This window comes from Pleurodeles waltl, chromosome 5, assembly GCF_031143425.1.
Source record: "Pleurodeles waltl isolate 20211129_DDA chromosome 5, aPleWal1.hap1.20221129, whole genome shotgun sequence".
Taxonomy (NCBI): Eukaryota; Metazoa; Chordata; class Amphibia; order Caudata; family Salamandridae; genus Pleurodeles; species Pleurodeles waltl.
In genome coordinates this window covers 1,146,262,984-1,146,282,024 of record NC_090444.1, presented here as the reverse complement: position 1 = coordinate 1,146,282,024, position 19,041 = coordinate 1,146,262,984, and the positions used below count along the sequence as shown (strand labels likewise).

General features: G+C 44.7%; 1 protein-coding gene across 1 annotated transcript in view; it reads right to left on the bottom strand.

Moving 5' to 3' along the window:
- The window catches only part of LOC138297364 (nephrocan-like), a 119,824-nt gene extending 109,252 nt beyond the window's left edge, over positions 1-10,572 (bottom strand). The window contains exon 1 of the mRNA XM_069236758.1: positions 10,338-10,572. Within this exon, the coding sequence (XP_069092859.1) occupies positions 10,338-10,523 (186 nt within the window). The 5' untranslated portion in view covers positions 10,524-10,572. The remainder of the gene's footprint in view (positions 1-10,337) is intronic.
- Between the last annotated feature and the right edge of the window lie 8,469 nt (positions 10,573-19,041).

The window sequence follows — 19,041 nt, the reverse complement described above, 5'->3', positions numbered from 1 at the left end:
TACTTCAAAGGAGAAATTGGGTATAAGAAGGGCACCCAAAACCACAGACTTTAGAACACTTCTAGAAACCAAGAGGAACCTCTGCCTGGAGAAGAGCTAAAGAGCTGAGGAAGATGAGCTGCCCTGCCTCTGACTGTGCTTTGTGGAGCTATCCTGCAGTTGCTGCTTCTGTTAGAGTAAGGGTGCAAAGACTGGATTTTATCTGCCTTCCATCTTTTGAAGATCTCCAAGGGCTTGATTTAGAGCTTGCCTCCTGTTGTTTGAAGTCTCGGGACAGCAAAGACTTCTCTCTACCAGCACCTGGAGTCTCTGGAGAGACTCTCACTCTGCCAAGTGGTTCCCATCCAGTTCCTGGGACCCTGAAAGGAGAAGCTGGCAGCCTAAGAGGAAGAAATCCACGCACAGAACGCAGTGCGGGGAAAAGATCGACGCAACTCCGATCTGCGGCTGGAAAATTGACACACCGCCAGCTTGGCGGCTGAAAATCGACGCTCGCCTGCAAGGCGACCAGAAGATCGACACACGGAGCTGGAGAAACGACGTGCAGCATCACTGAGGGATGCTGCTTAGATCGCAACCCGCACTGCGTGGTTTTCGGATCATCGTGCGGCTCGATTTCTGACGCAAGTACCGCTGGGTGTGTAAAAACAACGCAAGGCCTGCCCAGACCCGAGAGTGCTGACCGGATCGACGCATTGCTGTCCTGCAGAGAGAGGAAATGATGCGCCCGACCCGAAGAAAGGAGAAACGACGCAAGGTCTCGCTCGTGAGTGAAATTGATGCATTGCAAGCCCTTTTTGACGCACACTCGCCCATGCAGGGTTATTTTTGATGCACCCAAGGTACATTTCCACGCTAACAGTGTTAGTGTGTGTGTTTAAAACTACATGAAGACTCTTTTTGCTTTTTAATTTATAACTTGACTTTTGTATTGTGTATTTTTGTCATTTTGTTCTTATTTTGTTTAGATAAATATTTTCTATTTTTCTAAACCTGTGTTGTGTCATTTTGTAGTGTTTTCATTAAGTTACTGTGTGTGTTGGTGCAAATACTTTACACCTAGCACTCTGAAGTTAAGCCTACTGCTCGTGCCAAGCTACCAAATTGTAGCGGGACTAGTATATCTAACCCCTCTCAAGTTCAACACTTTCCATAATTTTGTTTACAATGGAGTGGAAATAGTATATATGACCCCCTCCAAAGCCTAGCACATTCCCTAGTTTTGTTTTCATTGTTCTGGGAGTAGTAAATATCATCCCTTCAAGGTCCAACATTTTCCCTACCTTTGCTGAGATTGGAGTAGGAATAGTAAATCTGACCCGTTGAAAGTCCAACACTTTTCCTACTTTTACTTATTTTGGAGAATAGTAAATCTGACCCCTCCAAAGTCCAAGATTTTATCTACCTTTTTTACGTTGGAGTCGGAATAGTGACTCTGACCCCTACAAAGTCTTTCATTTTCCCTGCTGTCGCTCCGATTGGAGTCAGAATAATAAATCTGGCCCCTTCAAAGTCCAGCACTGCCTCTACTGTTGGTAAGATTGGAGTTGAGATAGTAAACCTTAAAACTTCAATGCCCAACTCTTTGCCCACTTTTGCTTTTTTTTGGGCTGGGAATAGTAAATTTAACCTCTCCAGTGTCCATCACTTTTCCACCTGTTCTGCTGTTCAGATTCGAGTGGCAATAGTAAATCTGACCCTTTCAACTTCCAACTCTTTCCCTAATTTTGCTTATGTTAGAGTGGGTGTAGTAAATGTGGCCCCTCTAAAATCCGAACACTTTCCCTAATTTTGCTTACTTTGCAGTTTGAATAGTAAATCTTACCCCTCCAAAGTTAAACTCTACTGTTGCTAATTTTGAAATGGGAAGAGAAAATCTGACCCTGCAAAATCCAGCACTTTCCCTACAGTTGCTTAGTTAGGAGTAGTCTTATTTATTTTACTAGTTGTTTAATGTATTTTTTTAATGTATTATTGTTACTGATTATTAATAATTGTAACAATTTATTTTTATTATTAATTGTTTAAATATGTTCAAAGTTTTTTTTAGGTATATACTTTTGTGTTTTTATTTTATATTAATTTTTTAAAACAATGTATTTTTAATTGTATTGTAATTTTAGATTAAATGAAAGCAATGCTATATATAATTATATCAGTATACGTGTCATTTGTTTGAAAAAATTCTGGTTCACAGCATTTTTGTCTCAATTTTTTGTAGTTTATATACAAAGTATGCAGACATGGTGTTTTGTTTCCCAGTTTTTTCCCAGTATTTGTATATTGCAAAACTTTGGTTCTAACTATAATGTCATACAACCAGCTAAGAGACCACCTTCATCCAGAATGTGTCTCATTCAAGCATTAAAAACCAAACCAATATTAACATTCCTGTCAGAATTCTGCCCCACTTCTCCACTCTTAAGACACTTAGGCCCAGATTTATACTTGCTTTGCGCTGAATTAGCATAATTTTTTCTTACGCTAATTCAGCGCAAACCTAACTCCAAATTTATACTTTGGCGCTAGACCCGTCTAACGTCAAAGTTTTGGAGTTAAAGTCGTTTTTTGCTAGCAGGAAACTACCTTGCATCAATGAGATGCAAGGTAGGCTTCCGGGGCAAAAAAGGACTCTAAGGTCCAGGCACCTTATTTATCCTTCCATGCAAAAATGGTACATGGGAGGGAGGCTGGCCTAAATAATGGTGCTAAGCTTGCTTAGCGCCATTATTTAACGCCTGGTTCAGGGCAGGCGTTAGGGGACCTGTGGTCCTATTTCCATGGTGGAACACCATGGAATAAGTCCACAGGTGCTCTCCCCAGGCCACAGGGACACCGCCACCCACACCAGAGGGACAGCGGAGGATGGGGGACCCCATCCCAGGTAAGTACAGGTGGGTAGAGGTGAGTATTTTATTATTGTTTTAATAGTGCCATTGAGGGCCCTGAAATGGGCCCCCCTATATGGCACTGGGGGCAATGACCATGGCCAGGGGACCCTTGTTCCCTGTGCTGGCCATTAGGGTGGTGGGCTTGACTCCTGTCTTTTATAAGACAGGAGTCATGTGGTATGGTAGGTTTAGCGTCAAGAAATGACGCTAGGCTGGTTAGAGTCATCTTTTTTCACTCTAACCTGCCTAATGTCATTATTTGGTGCTAAACCCCCTTCTCCCATACCGCCACCCCTAACCGGCTAATGTCATTTTCCATGACGTTAGCCCACCCTTTGCACCGGATTGCGCCATTCCATACATAAGACGCCCGGATGGCGTCTTGGAATGGCCCTAGCCGGCGGTAAACATTTTCACACAAAACTGCCTTAGCGCAGTTTTGCGTGAAAAAGTATAAATTTGGGCCTTAGTAGCATTATTGTAAGCCATTGAGTTTCTTAATAACACCAAAATACACCATTGGAGAGATGGTCAATTGCTATGACCCACCATAATAAAGAAAACTCTAGTTTTTGATCAGTTAGCTTCATACAATGGTTGCTAAAATAGAAAAAATTAAAGTAGAGTAAGCCTGTCACTATAGACAAAGGTTTCTGCCGCAAAACTCTCTTCTGGCAAAACCGGTTCTATAGAACATATGCACATGGGAGGCCTTTTAGGTTAACACTATTCATTTTTTCTGCTGTGTCCTACAGACTCCACCATTCAAAATTTCTTTCTGGAAATACCCTCTAGCCTATGAGAAAACTTATTTTTGGATATTGTAATCTCTGGGAAGTTGTTTATCCAGACAGAGGTGCCTAAACTCTAAAACCACACAGCCAATAAAATACAAGCCAACAAATGTATAGTTCTATGCGTGTCATGAGGTACACACTGGGCTGAGGACTCTGAAGCGGGATACAGTTAACAACTCCAAGGATAGTTTTTCAATCTCTGTCAGGCCAAGTAGCCACCACTTTTATCTTTTTTCTTATGCACCCGTCTCTTGTTACTCTGGACAACTCATAAGTAGGACCGGGGCAGAAACGATAGAGGCATTCTACAGCAACGTTTGACAATGTGTAAGGGCAGTCAACATTAATGATTCATCTTTGAGATCATCACTTTGCAATGGCATCATATATATCTTAGGATCACAAACATAACCTCCATATAGGTCACATTTATTTTTAAAATGAGGAACACAGCAGTTCACCCGGGGCACCAACTCATTGGTCACTAATCGAGTGCAGTAGAGTACCAAAGGAGATCTCATTCACCTACTTGATTACGTTTACGTTTTACATTACGTGGTTCCGTGGTCACGTTTATGAAGCCACAAGCCAAGGACATCATTATCTATCTATACTGTCAGATGCGAGTGAATTACAATTTATTAGCACCAATACACTGCTTTGTGGGGAAAATCTATGAACTGATTTTGTTAAGCTTACGTTGCTTGGGTACAAAGACTAGAATAATCAGGAGGGGCCTTTCAAATAAACAAATAAACGGAAACAGCCTATATAGCGGCCTCCAACTTAATACCACCATGTGAACTACTGAGTAAGATTTGTGATCTAGGTCCTAACCTTGATGATAAACTAATCTTGGACTCTCTTGCTGAATTAGTCATTAAATCATCCAAGCACTATTTTACATTAGGAGAAAGCATCACCCATACCAGGATGTATTTGTTTGTTGTTTGAACACCGCCTTGTGGCATTACAGTGTGAGTTGTTTATGTACCTCTAGTCACAAGCACATGCTGTTTTAGATTTGACTGATGATTTTGGTCCTATGCATTTTTATGAATTTTGAGTTCTATCGAATGCTAGGTCATTGCTTTGTTTGTACTTTTAGCTGACCTTGTATTAATAAAGGAGTCTATCGCGGCATCACTTTTTCTCCAACCCGTCTGCCTTTTTGATTCCTCCTCCGGAGCACCATATTGTGGGTAGTGGGTCTTTGCCAATCCTCAAGGATTTAATGTGGGCTCAGCACATCCTTCTTTCATGATATTCTGCTACTCACACGTACATACATGCAGTTTTAAATTTGATTGATGAGTTTGGTGCTATTTTGTTCTTATGCGTTTTTATGAATTTTGGTTTGTATCAAATGCTAGGTAATTGATGTTTTTGCACTTTTTTGCTCACCTGTTGTTGATGAAGGAGCAGGTCAGTGCACCAAATTTCCCTACCCCTTCTGCCTTTTTGTTGCTCCGGCTGGACATATTTGGACTTGTGCATAATATCCTGATCTCCAATCACCATTGTGAACTTCACTGGTTGCCAATGAGAAAGAGATGCTTATTTAAGGGCCTCGGTCACACAGCGCTCCATTGCCAAAAGACAGTTAACTGCATGAAAGACTTTTTCCTTAGACATATTCCAGCCAGTGTTCTGAGATCCTCCTACCAGTTCCAGTTGGCCATCCTGAGATTCAAATAAACTAGAGTTGGAGGAAGGATGCTGTCTGTAACCATTCCTAAAGCATGGAATGAAATGCCTTTCCACCTTTGTTGCCACTGTTCTTCCAGTGCAGCTTAGCAAAGATCTCAAAACCTATCTGTTTAGTCTCAACGTTTAAAAGAGATTAGATGTTATCCATCCTTTATGTGCAAAGCAGTTCTTTTGCAGCTGGGACACCTCTTCTTGAGGTACATCTGTTTTGGGTCCTATGAGTGTACCACATAGACACAGTTCGCCAAATGCTGCTTCCCAAGCTTGGTTTCTCCTAAAAGGGGTCAGAATCGACTGGGTAGTATCAGCTGGAATACATCTCGCTACATCAATAACCTTAACAGTAAATGTATCATTACATAGGTAAGACACTCACTTTGACAAGGCCATTACCTTGAATTGCCTTGCAGGCGACGCTGGCGATCTTTGGGAGTAGCGGGTATAAACACACACCCTGTGGATTTCAGTACCTGAAGCCAACAAGCCTGACTTCTTCTTAGTGGATTCTGTGTGGTTCTCCGCTCATGATTTTTCAAGGGGCCACACAGAGCATTTCACAACACAATGTTCACGTAACTATGCTAAAAAGCCATAGATTCTGAAAAGGCATTAATGAAATACTCCAGAATTTACATGGCATGCCAGTCGAGCATGCCACTCCCCCAGTGTGCTATCGGTTCTCTCTCCCCGAGAAAATTGATAAAAGAGTTGCAAAGGGGAAATTTGTCTTTCACAATTGCCCTAAAAAAATTCTAAAAAGTAATAATTGATACATGCAATACCGCATCTATCTACACTTCTGTATTTCACTTCCTTTCATTCCCCCCCCCCCCGCATTTTTTATGTAGATTATTAATCATACGTTTTACAGACAATCTCATTGAAAGATGCAGGATGGAAAAATAGATGTATCTGTCAATCTCTTTTAGTACTCTGGAGGTTTAGACAGACCTTACAAACTCCTGTGTTAACTTTCAGGTAAGGGAGATTTTGCAGCGGAGGAGAGCATAAGGATTTCACAAATTTTACGGTTTATGTTGTCGGACAAGAGCAACTATAGTCACTTTAAAACTATCTGTAAATATATTTGGGAATGCCATAACTTTCTAACAAACATGAACTTGTCAGCTTCTGAAAATACACAAAATGTATTACCAAAGACAAGCCTTTCTTTTTGGAAAAATAAACCGATTTCTCTCAAGCAAAAATTATGTTAATTAACTAAAACAATACAGTCTGTCTTGAAATACCAGCTTTTTCATTTTAGTGGCCAAAGAGACTTTTGTCATTTTCCTCAAGCACTCACATGCACTAACGCTACACATGAACTGATTCTTCTTTGTATTCCTCTGTATCACCATCTCCTGTCAGGGATGCCCAGAATGTGCTATGAATTACCACCATTACGCTAGAGTCAGAATTACACCGACTGAATGTTATCATGGAATGGAGAACCACAAGAGGCAGGGATGTAGCACTGTTACATCAGGGCTAGCATTAAACAAGGTTTTGACACAGTCATGACATGAAAATCCACAATAATCCAGGAACTGCCATGCTATGCTTGGGCCAGGATTACACCGAAGGCGGACACCATCATTCCATGGATTAGCACAAGATGCCAGGAATTAACCCATGCTATGCAAAGGCCTGAATTATACCCAAGATGGGAATCATCATACATTGGATGTCTACAATATGGTGAGAATGAAACATACTGTGCAAGGACCAGCATTGCAACTAGTTTGGCACAATTTTGTCAGGTGGCAACCATTATGATGAACATTTTACAAGTTTGTTTCGAATTGCCACCATTATGCTAAAGGCAGCAAATACCAGGGAAGAGCACCATAACGCAGTACTGTGCAAAATCTATAGTTTTTTTTTTAATTCGTCGCCACCCCAGCTTTTATTTGAGGTGTCTGTAATATGACTTTTTAATGAGGTTTTGATCATAAAGGTGTATTTTTAACTGATTAGTAGGCATTGGCTGCACTGCACAGTTAGACTAGGAGCACGTTGGAATTCATGTCTATATTTTGTGACAGGAAATGGAGGCATGTTGCAATGCAGAACTGCAATTTTAGCTGCAATTTATGCTTGATATAATTAACATACAGGTCTACAAAACTTGCAAAATAGCAATGACTGTGCCTATATTCTGCTTTCCAGATTAAAAAGAAGAAATCTTTGTTTTCATGGAGTGAAATGGACCTGATTTAGAGTTTGGAGGGTCGAGACAGTCCATCAGAGTGGCAGAGCCCATTACCTCGACAGGCTACCGCCCGCCAAATTTAGAAATGACTGTGGGTCTAGCAGTCATCTAATTACTTTGAACAAAAGGTTTGGTGGATGACCTTTGTTATTTTTGATCCTAGTCCACCAAATTTGTAACTTTTTTTTTTTTTAAACTTAATTTGTTTTTTAAACCAAAAAAACGAATGAACCCAATATGCTGGGAGTTTTCTCCGAAGGTGTGGCGGTCATTGTAGCCTTTTTCCTTCCCTCATTGTCAGATTTTCCCTGTTGGCAACAGATTGGGGGGGGGGGGAAGTAATTACACCATCCACCCAAAACAGGGCAGGAGAAGTAATGTCCTTCCTCCTGACAGCCCCTACTCTGTTGGGCCATCGTCGGAGTATTCTTTCGAAGGAGCCAACGGGGACGCTTTCGACAGAATACTTAGGCCCATATTTATACTTTATATATTTATTTATAATTTTTTGATGCAAAAATGGCGCAAACTTGCAAAATACAATTGTATTTTGTAAATTTGCGCCGTTTTTGAGTCAAAAAGCGGCGCAAATGCGGCGATAAAAAATTATAAATATGGGCCTTAAGGTCCACCCCTCTGTAAACGAGATGTGCAGGCAGAGGATTTGGCAGGAGGGTACTCCGTCGTTTTGAGGAGAAGTCCCCCGTCCGCCAAACTCTAAATCAGGACCTTTTTCTAAATAAGATACTTTAATGGTGATACATGCTATGTAGAAGCTTTTTAGTAAAAAATGTGCACTTCTGTGAACGGGCACTAACCCTTTGTTGTACACAGCCAACATAAGGCATCTACCAGGCAGTCATGCCAAAGTAGACTACATTCTGGCCCTACACCAAATACCACTACTGTTGGGACTTTCCAGACAACAAGTACATAACAGAGAGGAGGAAGTGGTGGTGAGATATCATGCAAAGGAAAAAGAGTAGGGCTTTGTGTGTCACCCAATGCTAGAGTCAGGCCACTGGGCATGACCTGGCAGAAGATGGTGACCATGAACTTCTTAAGTATACCCCATCACTGATCCCCTCAGAGACATACAAGGCAACTTGAACCAAATAGCAGCATACCTACCGCTGTACATTCAATGCAGAAGCGCTATCGGAGTTGCATTTAAGTACAACTATCTCAAAGTAGTCTACAGTTGCCAAGGCTCAAGTGATATCCCTATCAGCAATTTCACACATCTTGCACTAGGTCCCAATGTAATACTGATTCAAGTCAGTAAATATGTCAGTTTCTCAAAGGGACTGCCAACCACCCAAGCTGTGAAGGTCACAGATTATGCAAAATTGGTTTCCCAGATGTAATTTGGCACACAATCAACATGCAGATGATTGATGATACGAAAATGACTGTCACACACGGCTTGTTTCTCTGAATCCACACACCATGCCATGATTCTGTTTTAAAGGCAATTCCATATTTCGCACAAAACAAAATCCTCGAACAAACTGGCTTCTTTCACAAGCCTCCAAATACTCTTCCCGGATTACCAAAACCTGTCACTTTTCTTACATCTCGCCACACTATAAGCACATGCCCCAAGCCAAGAACAGCCATCCACCACATGCGCGACACAGCCATAAAGGATGCATGTGCCCATTAGTATTCACATCGCCTTAGCTGACCAGCCTGGCCCGATTCAACCTGTTGACCCACTCTGTTTTCTTGATGATTTACTGTTCTTTCATTATGATTATTTTCTAAGTACTTCTTTTCAGGTACTGTTCATATAAGAAAATGAACTACCCAGTCCTTTAGTTTTTAAAGTTGCTAATTGGCTATTTGATGATGTTTGCTACCCAGAACATGCCTGCAGTGAGATTTGCACTAAACACTCCTTCGGGTCACAGTTTCTAGGGTAAAAAATGGCATTGCTACAGATGTGCCAGGGTGTGTGAAGTATAGGTGTTCACACGCACCGAGTGAATGGCAACACATAAATCAGAGGTTCTAGCAACATGTTACCTCATTCCATCAGTCTGTGCCTCAGTGTCCAGTTACTCGAGAACCACTAAGCCACAGTTGCAAACACCTATGCACAGCCCAACATATCCTGGAGAGAAGTTACAAGGCTCACATTCTGACAATGAACACTAGGGAGAGAGCATTTGAGTTATTGAACAATTGGAAACATTTATCGCCAAGCCCCAAATGCTTTTTTGCAGTGCACCCAGGATTTGTTGACTTCCAACTTCTCTTTTCCCATGAAAGTATGGATCAGTAACCCACACCTGTTAGCTTAAAAACTGATCTGATATTGGGAAAGTTGCCTGGCATGTTAGGGACCACTATACAGTATGGAATGTACATAGGAATGCGATAATACACATGCCAAACTGTGCCATGTCGGGTGTGATGTCTTCAGTAAACCACTCTTTTCAGTCAACAGCACTTCGCGTGTGGAGATGTGCTGAATCGCACTTCAAAGGGAAACGCAAAACTACATGTCCCAGAATGCAAAGGCATGTTGATAGACTGCATTTGCTATGCATGACATTGGGCCAGTTGGCAAGTATTCAAAAAGTGCACGCTTCAGAAAGACACGCCGCACAGCAGCGTTGATTCATTTCAGATATAGCGATGCAATGTAACCGCACAGCTCCTTTCTCCCTAAAATAGAGACTGGGCGACATTAAGGGACTAAGAAGGCGTTAGCCTCACCTGCAGGTGTCTGACTTTGCTGTGACTGATGTAAAGCCTGGTAGTGCTGGCGGGGGTGCTTCTTGGCACCTCAGTGATCCTGTAGCATTGCACTGCTCGCGCGGCCTCACAGCTGCATCTTCTGGGGCATCCTCCGAAGACACCAAGCAGGTGGGATAAAACGTACAGAAAACAAAACAAGCGCATCTTCCAGGACTGTAGCTGCACAGCGATTACACCCTTTGGGAAAAGCAACTCTCACCCAAAATGCTAAAGATTTTAAGGTGTCAGCCCTTTTATAGCACGACCTCCGAACTAGGGTTACCATGACGGGGAGCCTTTGTCCACACAAGAAGGTGACAAATACAATACACAGCTTTGGCCTGGTTAAATGTTGGGAACTGTTACAAAGAGCAGGGGTCCCGACCAATGATTGATGGCCTTTGTATTCAGAGATATAGAAACCAGGGTTATTTATTGCCTGACATCTAATCTGCAAAGGCCTATACTATCTGCACCTTCCTGGCTTTCTTAAATGTGACACCAGAGGGTCAGTGGGACAACAAACCAGATAAAAGAGCTGTTTTATAGGGGGCAATAAAAGCTCTGCATGAGTCGTGACCCTGTATTAAAAGATTTTGTCCATTCCATATCAAAGTGTTTTTTTTTACCAAATGTCACATAGAAGCATTACAAGTTTTAAATGTTATTAATTTTATCGATCACATTTTTAGTATATTTTAATCTGATGCATGCAGTAAGAATTTATCAAATGCAAAAATCCTCCACGTTTTTCATGTTTTAGGCAAGATTTAATACACTTTGCAAAGTTGCAAAATGAAGAAAATACAGCTTTGCACTATTTTAGCTCCTTGCACAGTAGGGAATGGGGCATGAATGATGTCTCGAGTTTTTATTACGTAGTTTTTTGCTTGGATCCAAATAGAGCAAACCTAAATTTGCTGCTCTTTTGGTGGGTTTGCATAATACGGAATTAAATATTTGTATTTTCTCTATTTTTAAAATGTGAAAGATTTAACTACGTTTGAGGCCAAATCCCTTTAACTAACCCCTTCCTTACCATCCAAATAGCATGCACAGTGGAAACACGGTTAACAATGTTATCCTATCTTTTGATTCAAAACTTTTTGTTAAAAAAAACGATATATTTTTTGTTATGTCTTCACACTCTGTTTTCCCTATTTTTGTCCTTGGGCAAAGCTGTTTATACATAATTTATTGGAGCCAACTCGGCACGACTCACTATTACACTAACAGCAAAAGCAGTGCGAAATAGCATTTTATCTATGTTGGCACGATTTTAAATATATGCAATCTTACTACTGAACTGTATTTCCTCGGTTGAGTTAAAATGCTTGATTTATTATATTTCAAAAGCTTCAAAGAAACAACACTAGCTGAGAAGTACAGCACATGACAGATGTGCTCACGAATATCAGGTAAGATATCTGTGTTCATTTACCAGGTTGTGAATCTCCCATGACCTCGCCCGTGTGTTGCACTGATGATTAACACTTTCAGTGAAGAGCAAACATCCCGGATATTGTCTAGGTGTGATAGGCCTGGCCAGTGAAATTGACCACCCTGCCAGGCACTATTTACTTTTGCAATCTGTAGTCAGCAGCTATCTCTCTCTTAATTGGGAAGTAGTATACTAATCAATATATAGTTCAATTGAATGACTTAATAGATTTGGAAGGTGTACATTGCATGAAGGTTACATATATCAAATGATATATTTTTACCATAATAAATCCCATAATGTGAAAGGCACTCCTTACAGCCTCACAGATGTAAGTTTGATTATGACAAATAATAATTACAAGGCCCAGGAAATGTGAGTGTAACTCAGTGCATGGATTTAACCGGTTGGACCCAGGTTCTAGTTAAGGTGTTTTGCTGTTTTTTTTTTTTACAATTACTGCACATGAAACACAGGGCCTAAACTGTTAATGCAGATCTGTCCAGAGTAAATTTGCTCTTTTTACCGCTCTTGAAGACGGGGCGTAATGACCCTCCTCTAGGTTTCACCTCTAGGGAGTCCAGGCCTGTCCCTTAATAACGCTAATAAACAGTATGTTAACTGTACACACCTGCATACACAGTATGTTACTTTATTTATATTTCATTGAGTAAAGTTCTTAAAATGAAGCGATAAAAACACACAATTTATATAAAATATTCTTTTTTTTTTTTTGACAATTTGTTTTTTACAGTAACCACCAAGAATCACAATATATATATATATATATATATATATCTGGCTTCAGATCTCTAACTTGCCAACGAGATGCCGTCAGAAACATTATGGCAGAACTGTTCGGACAGATGGTTACTATACAGGACATCCCCACGCTGAATAAAACAGCACGTTACTGTTGGAATCGATATCTGAGACCCCAGGACCTACTTTCCTGAGATGCCTTTGCGATGCCTGCAGAAGGCAGCGGAGACGCTGACAAATCGCAAACCATTAGCCGAGGCTTCATTGCAAATGCGTTGGAAAGGAGTATTAGGGGCGTAAACAAATGATGTTACCTGGGAAAGGACGTTGGGCTACCAGGACTGGGATATTTTCACACAACCTGCATTAAATAAGCCATCTTGCACAAGCTAAGTGCCATCAAATCTTTGACCTTAACTCAGGACGTTGTGCCAGGTGTCACATTGACGACGTCATCTAAATTGGTGTTATATAGACTGCTCAGTGATACAAGACTACTGGCACTGGCCAATGGTAATAGTTGACATAAACGATGTCACAGGAGACGGGCTTTCTAGTTTCCCGGAGGCTGGCCTGCTGGGAAATTTCCACATACCAATAAGAGGAAACAGGAAAGTACATTTACAGTCATAGCATTGTAAGAAACTAAACTCAGGGTCACGTTGGGCTGGAAGGCTGATCACCACCAGGAAGGAAACACTGGTGGACAGACGTGCACTGCTGGGCTGCCGCAGAGAGGACTTTTTTGTGTAAAATAGCAGTAAACACAGATGAACATACTGCCCAACGCAAAAAGGTATTTCACCAAGACACTTGAGAGCAGACCTCTCTTGGCCCCCTAACCTCCACCCAGCTTTCTCCAGATCCACCCCCGCTCTTAGCGCATGATATAACACTCGATCATACATCTAAGAATACAAGCCCGCACCAGGCACATCCAGCGGTGGAAGCGCAGTTGAGGAAATAATAGTGGACAAGCAACTATTGACCCACAGGTGACTGATTATATGAATCCACTTGTCCAACATCTGTACCATAAGACATAGCTTAAATGACTCATTACATTCAGAATTTTGTAAATTTGTAAGAAATTTGGAACCCAGCCCTTGGCTAGAGGGGTCCATAAGCATAGCCCTAGATCCACTGTAATAATGTTCTCAAGTCATTGTCAAGTGCTATGCATGCACACTTGCCATGTTTCAGGTTGTTAATAAGGGACATTGATTAAACAGAACTGGCATATCAAAGCAGTACAGTTGTGATGGTATTGAAAGCAGAAACACCATGCTCAGGAAACAACAATAAGAAGGTAAAGCCATATTAAGGTGTGGAGAAATGGGACGACATGGCAGGCTCTTAGGAGGGGGAGGTGTGCTTGGGGAGTGGGCACCCCCATGTTATTGTTATAGAAATACCTAATATTAACTTTTACTTACTTACTGTTGTATGAGACTTGCTTTTGGAAGCCCAGACGTGGCCTGGGGCTTGACCGTCCGCATATACACCAATTGGTGTTTTGGTTTTATGTGTTTGTATTTGTATTTTCTCATTTGCCTAAAATCAATAAAAAATCTTTATAAAAAAAAAGAAGGTAAAGCCACAAGAAAGGGGCAGTTACACCATACATGTGCCCTCCTTAAAGACTACCAGTAAGTGCAGTCTTTGGCAATAAACACATGACCGCTGAGAACTGCACATCTGTCATACAGACAACGGTACTGAAAAGAATTAAAGTACAAATGCAAACACTGAAACTTCAAAGCTCCTAGGAGCTCTCCACAAGCTTCTCTTGGGCATCACTCAAGTGGACTCGGCCTCACGAACAGATGATTTTACCTACAACTTGCTGCACAAAGCACTCTTAGAAATAAATGTATGGTGATCTATGAAGTGAATGGTGAATTCTAGTCATAACAGAACTCTTGTTGTTTGTGTCAAGTGCTGCCCAACGTCTTTGTACGAAGATTAATTTGGCAATTAGTTTACCAGATTGACAGTAAGAATATGAGAGGGCAGAGGGAGGAGCCAAGATGGCGACCGGGAAGGACGCTTGATTAAGCGCTCCTCTCGGGCTCGCCACGGGAAAAATTTGCGGGCGCTCCTGGGGCGCCGCTGCCACATCCCTGCGGCGGGATCCGCTTCTGCGGCCGCTCTCCGCTTGCTGACGGCTCCAGGTGCGCTCGGGCGGCCGGGCGGAGGTGCTGCTGCGGAGCGGACCGGAGCAGAAAGCTGCGGCCGCCATCTTGTCGGCCGCGCCGGGCTGGTCGCGGCCCCGGAATTTGGAAGAGAGGTGGGTGCGCGGAGCCGGGAGCGACCCACCTCGCGAGGGCGTTAAGCCCATATTTTGTCTCGGTTCCGCCCTGAGCGGCCCCCCCTCCTCGCCAGGATATCGGCCATCGGGGCTCTCCCCCCCCCCCTCCGACGGGTGTGGGGAGCTCCGAGGAACAGCGGCGAGCCGTGGCTGGGGCCGAGCGGAGAGAAGCACCTCCCCCGCAAAAGGCCTTATGGGAGTACAGCAATGGGACAGGGGCAATTCGCTTCATGAGCGGGTCGGGACCCGCTCCCTGGATCCCCCCGGATGCTCCACAGGGCTGTGAGGCCTGCCGGGCGGCTGTGAGCTCGGCCACAGCAGTTGCGCCCTCTCCAGGAGGCCGCTGGCATTGTCTTCCCCTGAGGTGGGGTATACCAGATTGGAGGTCCTGACGGTGAGACGGGTGCACGGCGAGGGAAACTGGGAGTCATTGCCTTTGCCTTGCGCCGGCTACCCCCTCCTGCCCACAAGGGGGATGAGGCTTGGGTGACGAATCCTTACGCGGGCCACTGGGGGTGCCTCCTTTGTCTCGTGCTTGATTGCGCGCTGCGCCCGCCCCGGGAGTCGTCTTTGAGCCTGCAGCTGGATATCGAGGCCACCACAGACGTGATCCGTGCAGGGTCAGTCAGGATCAAGCTAAGCCATATCCTCTGATTATTGGTGCTGACCTGCGCCACAGGGTGGAACAGCACTTAAAGAACTGTGCGGGCCCGTAATACATTTAGCCCAGGAACGCCACCCCCCTACTCCACACCGAAGAGGGCCTAGTGCCTGGAGCTGGCTGCCGATTGGGGGCTCGTGGCACACGTGTGGAACTAGCGACGGGTGGTACTGGAACGCCTGAATAAGTTTTCGTTTAGAGGACCACCAGCAGGGCCAAAGCCTCAAACACTGAAGTCTGCACTGGCATGGCCCCGCGGGGAATTGTATGCCCTCCTTGCTTGCAGGGGCCAGAAAACGCAGGCGAGCGCGTGATTTTAGGGGGAATCAGGCCGCAATAGATAAGCCAAAATGGCTGGAAGGCCCAAATCAGTTAAAAACCAGGATCGGAGCACGCAAGGCCAGGCATCCGGAGATCAGCAACATACGCCCTCTCTGCAGTCGTTGGAGTCCACGCTCATGTCCCATTCCTCACAATTCGAGAAAGTTCTGCAAGCAATCATGGACACTAAAACTTCACTGGAAACCAGGATAGACACGGTATCGCAAGATCTGAACATCCTCAGAGTAGACCATGGCAAACTATCTGATAAAATGAAGACAACGGAGGCGGCGCTAAGTGAACTGGCCCCCACGGTAGCGGATAATCAAAAACAAATTCTCCGCCTAGACGCAGAAGTTAAGTCACTGCTGAGAAGAGCAGAGGAGGCGAAGGGCAGATCCCGCCGCAACAACATACGGTTTCTCGGTTTTCCTGAAAAATCACTGGATCAAAGCTCGGAGCTCCTGTTGGAACACTGGTTAATTAAAGAGGTCTTGAATGGAACTCCATCCAAATTCTTTTCAGTGGAAAGAGCATACAGAATCCCCGGACGCCCCCCGGCACCGGGCCAACCTCCGAGACCACTGATAGCTAGGTTCCTAAACTTCAGAGACCGGGATACCATACTCCAACAGTTCCGCAACAAAGGTCCATACAGGTATGAGGATTTGACTGTTCATGCTTATCCAGACTTCACTCAGGATGTGCAAAGGCAACGCAACTCATTCACCCAAGTCAAAAACGCCTCCGGGAGTATGACATAAAATACGCATTAATGTTCCCCGCTAAACTTCGTGTAATAACAGATGAACGCATCCACGTGTTCACCTCTCCGGAAGATGCCTGGACGTGGATGCATGCCAAGGGCTTCGCCCAACCACGCGAGGCACCCGGTGCTGACGAGAACTGGTCAACGATGAAACCTAGGAAACGATCTAAGAGGCACGCCAGGGGTCAACCCACGGAGGAACAGGCTGCAGAGGAGAGAGCCAGGGCCCTTAAAGAAACTCCCCTACTAACTCAAAACTCCTTTGAGACGCTTAGGTCCCATCCAGTGGAGGGCTCGGACTCGGACTCGATTAGCTCGGACTCTACATTAACGGAGGCATTGAGAGGCCCGGAGTTCACCCCCAGGTCCGCGGACGCACTCTGAACAAAAACCACTGAACTATCCCCCCAGGGGGGACCAACCGCCACAGCCGGAGTACAGAACGGAACTTTGCCACTTCCTCCTGAAATAGGTGATCATATCACCTGAACTTCTGTATCCTTATGCGTTTGCTCCTGGAGATAACTCCTTTATTCATATTGTGCGCAGCTGGCGGCGCGGGGCGGAGGGGGGGTGGGCGGGGGGCCGTGCCCTGGGAGCGCCCCAGGCTAATTGCGGACCCTGTCTGCAGAAGGATGCGAGCCCCTAAAATGAGCCGCATCTGGATAGTATTATTGCTCCCCCGCAGATATCCATATGGATACGCCTTAGCCCGCACCCACCATGGGTGTGTAGCCTGTTGCAAGTTCAAAGTTGGGGTTGGGATCCAGTTGGGGAGGGAAAGAGGGTAATTATTAGTTCGTGCACTACCGGTCTGCTCACAACACTGGACGAATGCCCGGCGGGGCCCGCCCGCGGGGGCGACGGGGGCGGTGGAAACCCAAAGGGGCTTCCCGGGCTCCGGGGAGCAAGACATATATTCACAAATTGAATATGGCCCAATCCACAACCCATAGCACATACAAATATGACATAATCACCTGGAACGTCAGGGGACTGGGGACTCCGGGCAAGAGGGCCAGGGTGCACACACAACTCAAACGCCATGGTACACATATTGCAATCCTACAAGAGACTCACTTGCGGGACCCAGACCTGCAGGATCTACGCAGTAAATGGGGAGGTCAGATTGTGGGCACATCCTATTCATCCTTCGCGAGGGGGGTACTCATATGGATAGCAGGAAGTGTCCCCTTCACTCAAACATCGCACAAGATAGACCACGAGGGCAGGTATGTGGTGGTGGAGGGTAAGCTGGACGGCAAACAATTGTCAATTATAGGGGTATACGCTCCCAACAGCGCACTGCCTGAGTTCCTGAGTACACTCACTCCAGCGTTATTAACGAACCCCGAAGCACCCGCCATATGGGGAGGAGACTTTAATTGCACGCCAGATCCAGCATTAGACAGGTCAAATCCCCCCACACATTCAATAGTCATTAGACACCTCAACCGCCCATTATCGACATGGGCTAGTAACATGAGCCTTCATGACATATGGCGCATGAAACACCCACGACACAGGGAGTATTCATTTTACTCAGCACCACATAAGGTACACACTAGGATAGACTTGATGTGGGGCACTCAGGAGATCTGCACAGGGATCAGCGGAACAGAATATCTAGCCAAGACACTATCAGATCACTCACCGCTTAATATAGCCTTGGACTGGGGCAGGAAGCGCCAGGCTATTCCAACATGGAGGCTACAAGCGGAAGCATTACATGACCCTGCATTCACAGACTCACTGAGAACAGCGCTAAAACAGTACTGGGAACTAAACACCGGCACCACAAAATCAAGAGCAATGGAGTGGGACGCACACAAAGTGGTGATCCGTGGACATTGTATGTCCACTACATGGGGGGTGAGGCGCACACTCCACGCAGAGGTTAGCAAGCTGGAGAAGAAACTAAGAGTACTAGAAAACGCGGTTGCTCGCAATGAAACGCCATATACGGCTCTGAAGGAAACGCGCGCGGAACATGCAAAGGCTGATGCCACATTGCGCCTCCACGACCACAGACACCATGTGGCTAGGCTACAGTCGGAAGGCGATAGATCTGGTAGGCTGCTTGCGTGGCTGCTGCGGGAGGACCGGCGGTGCCCTCCAATAGGGGCAATAGGGACAGGCGCAGGCGTAATAGCTACTACGCAGGTTAATATAAATGAGGCGTTTAGGGAATATTACACACAATTATACACCAAAAGCACATCAAGCACCATCCAACAGCTAGTGTCCTTTCTAGCAGACTCTCCTCTGCCCCAACTAATGCACGCTGACAGAGAGACACTAGAAGCCCCCATCCACTTAGGGGAACTTAATAAGGCCCTCGAACAACTACCTAGGAATAAAGCCCCAGGCACAGACGGCATGCCATCAGAATACTACTCCACTTTTGCGACACACCTT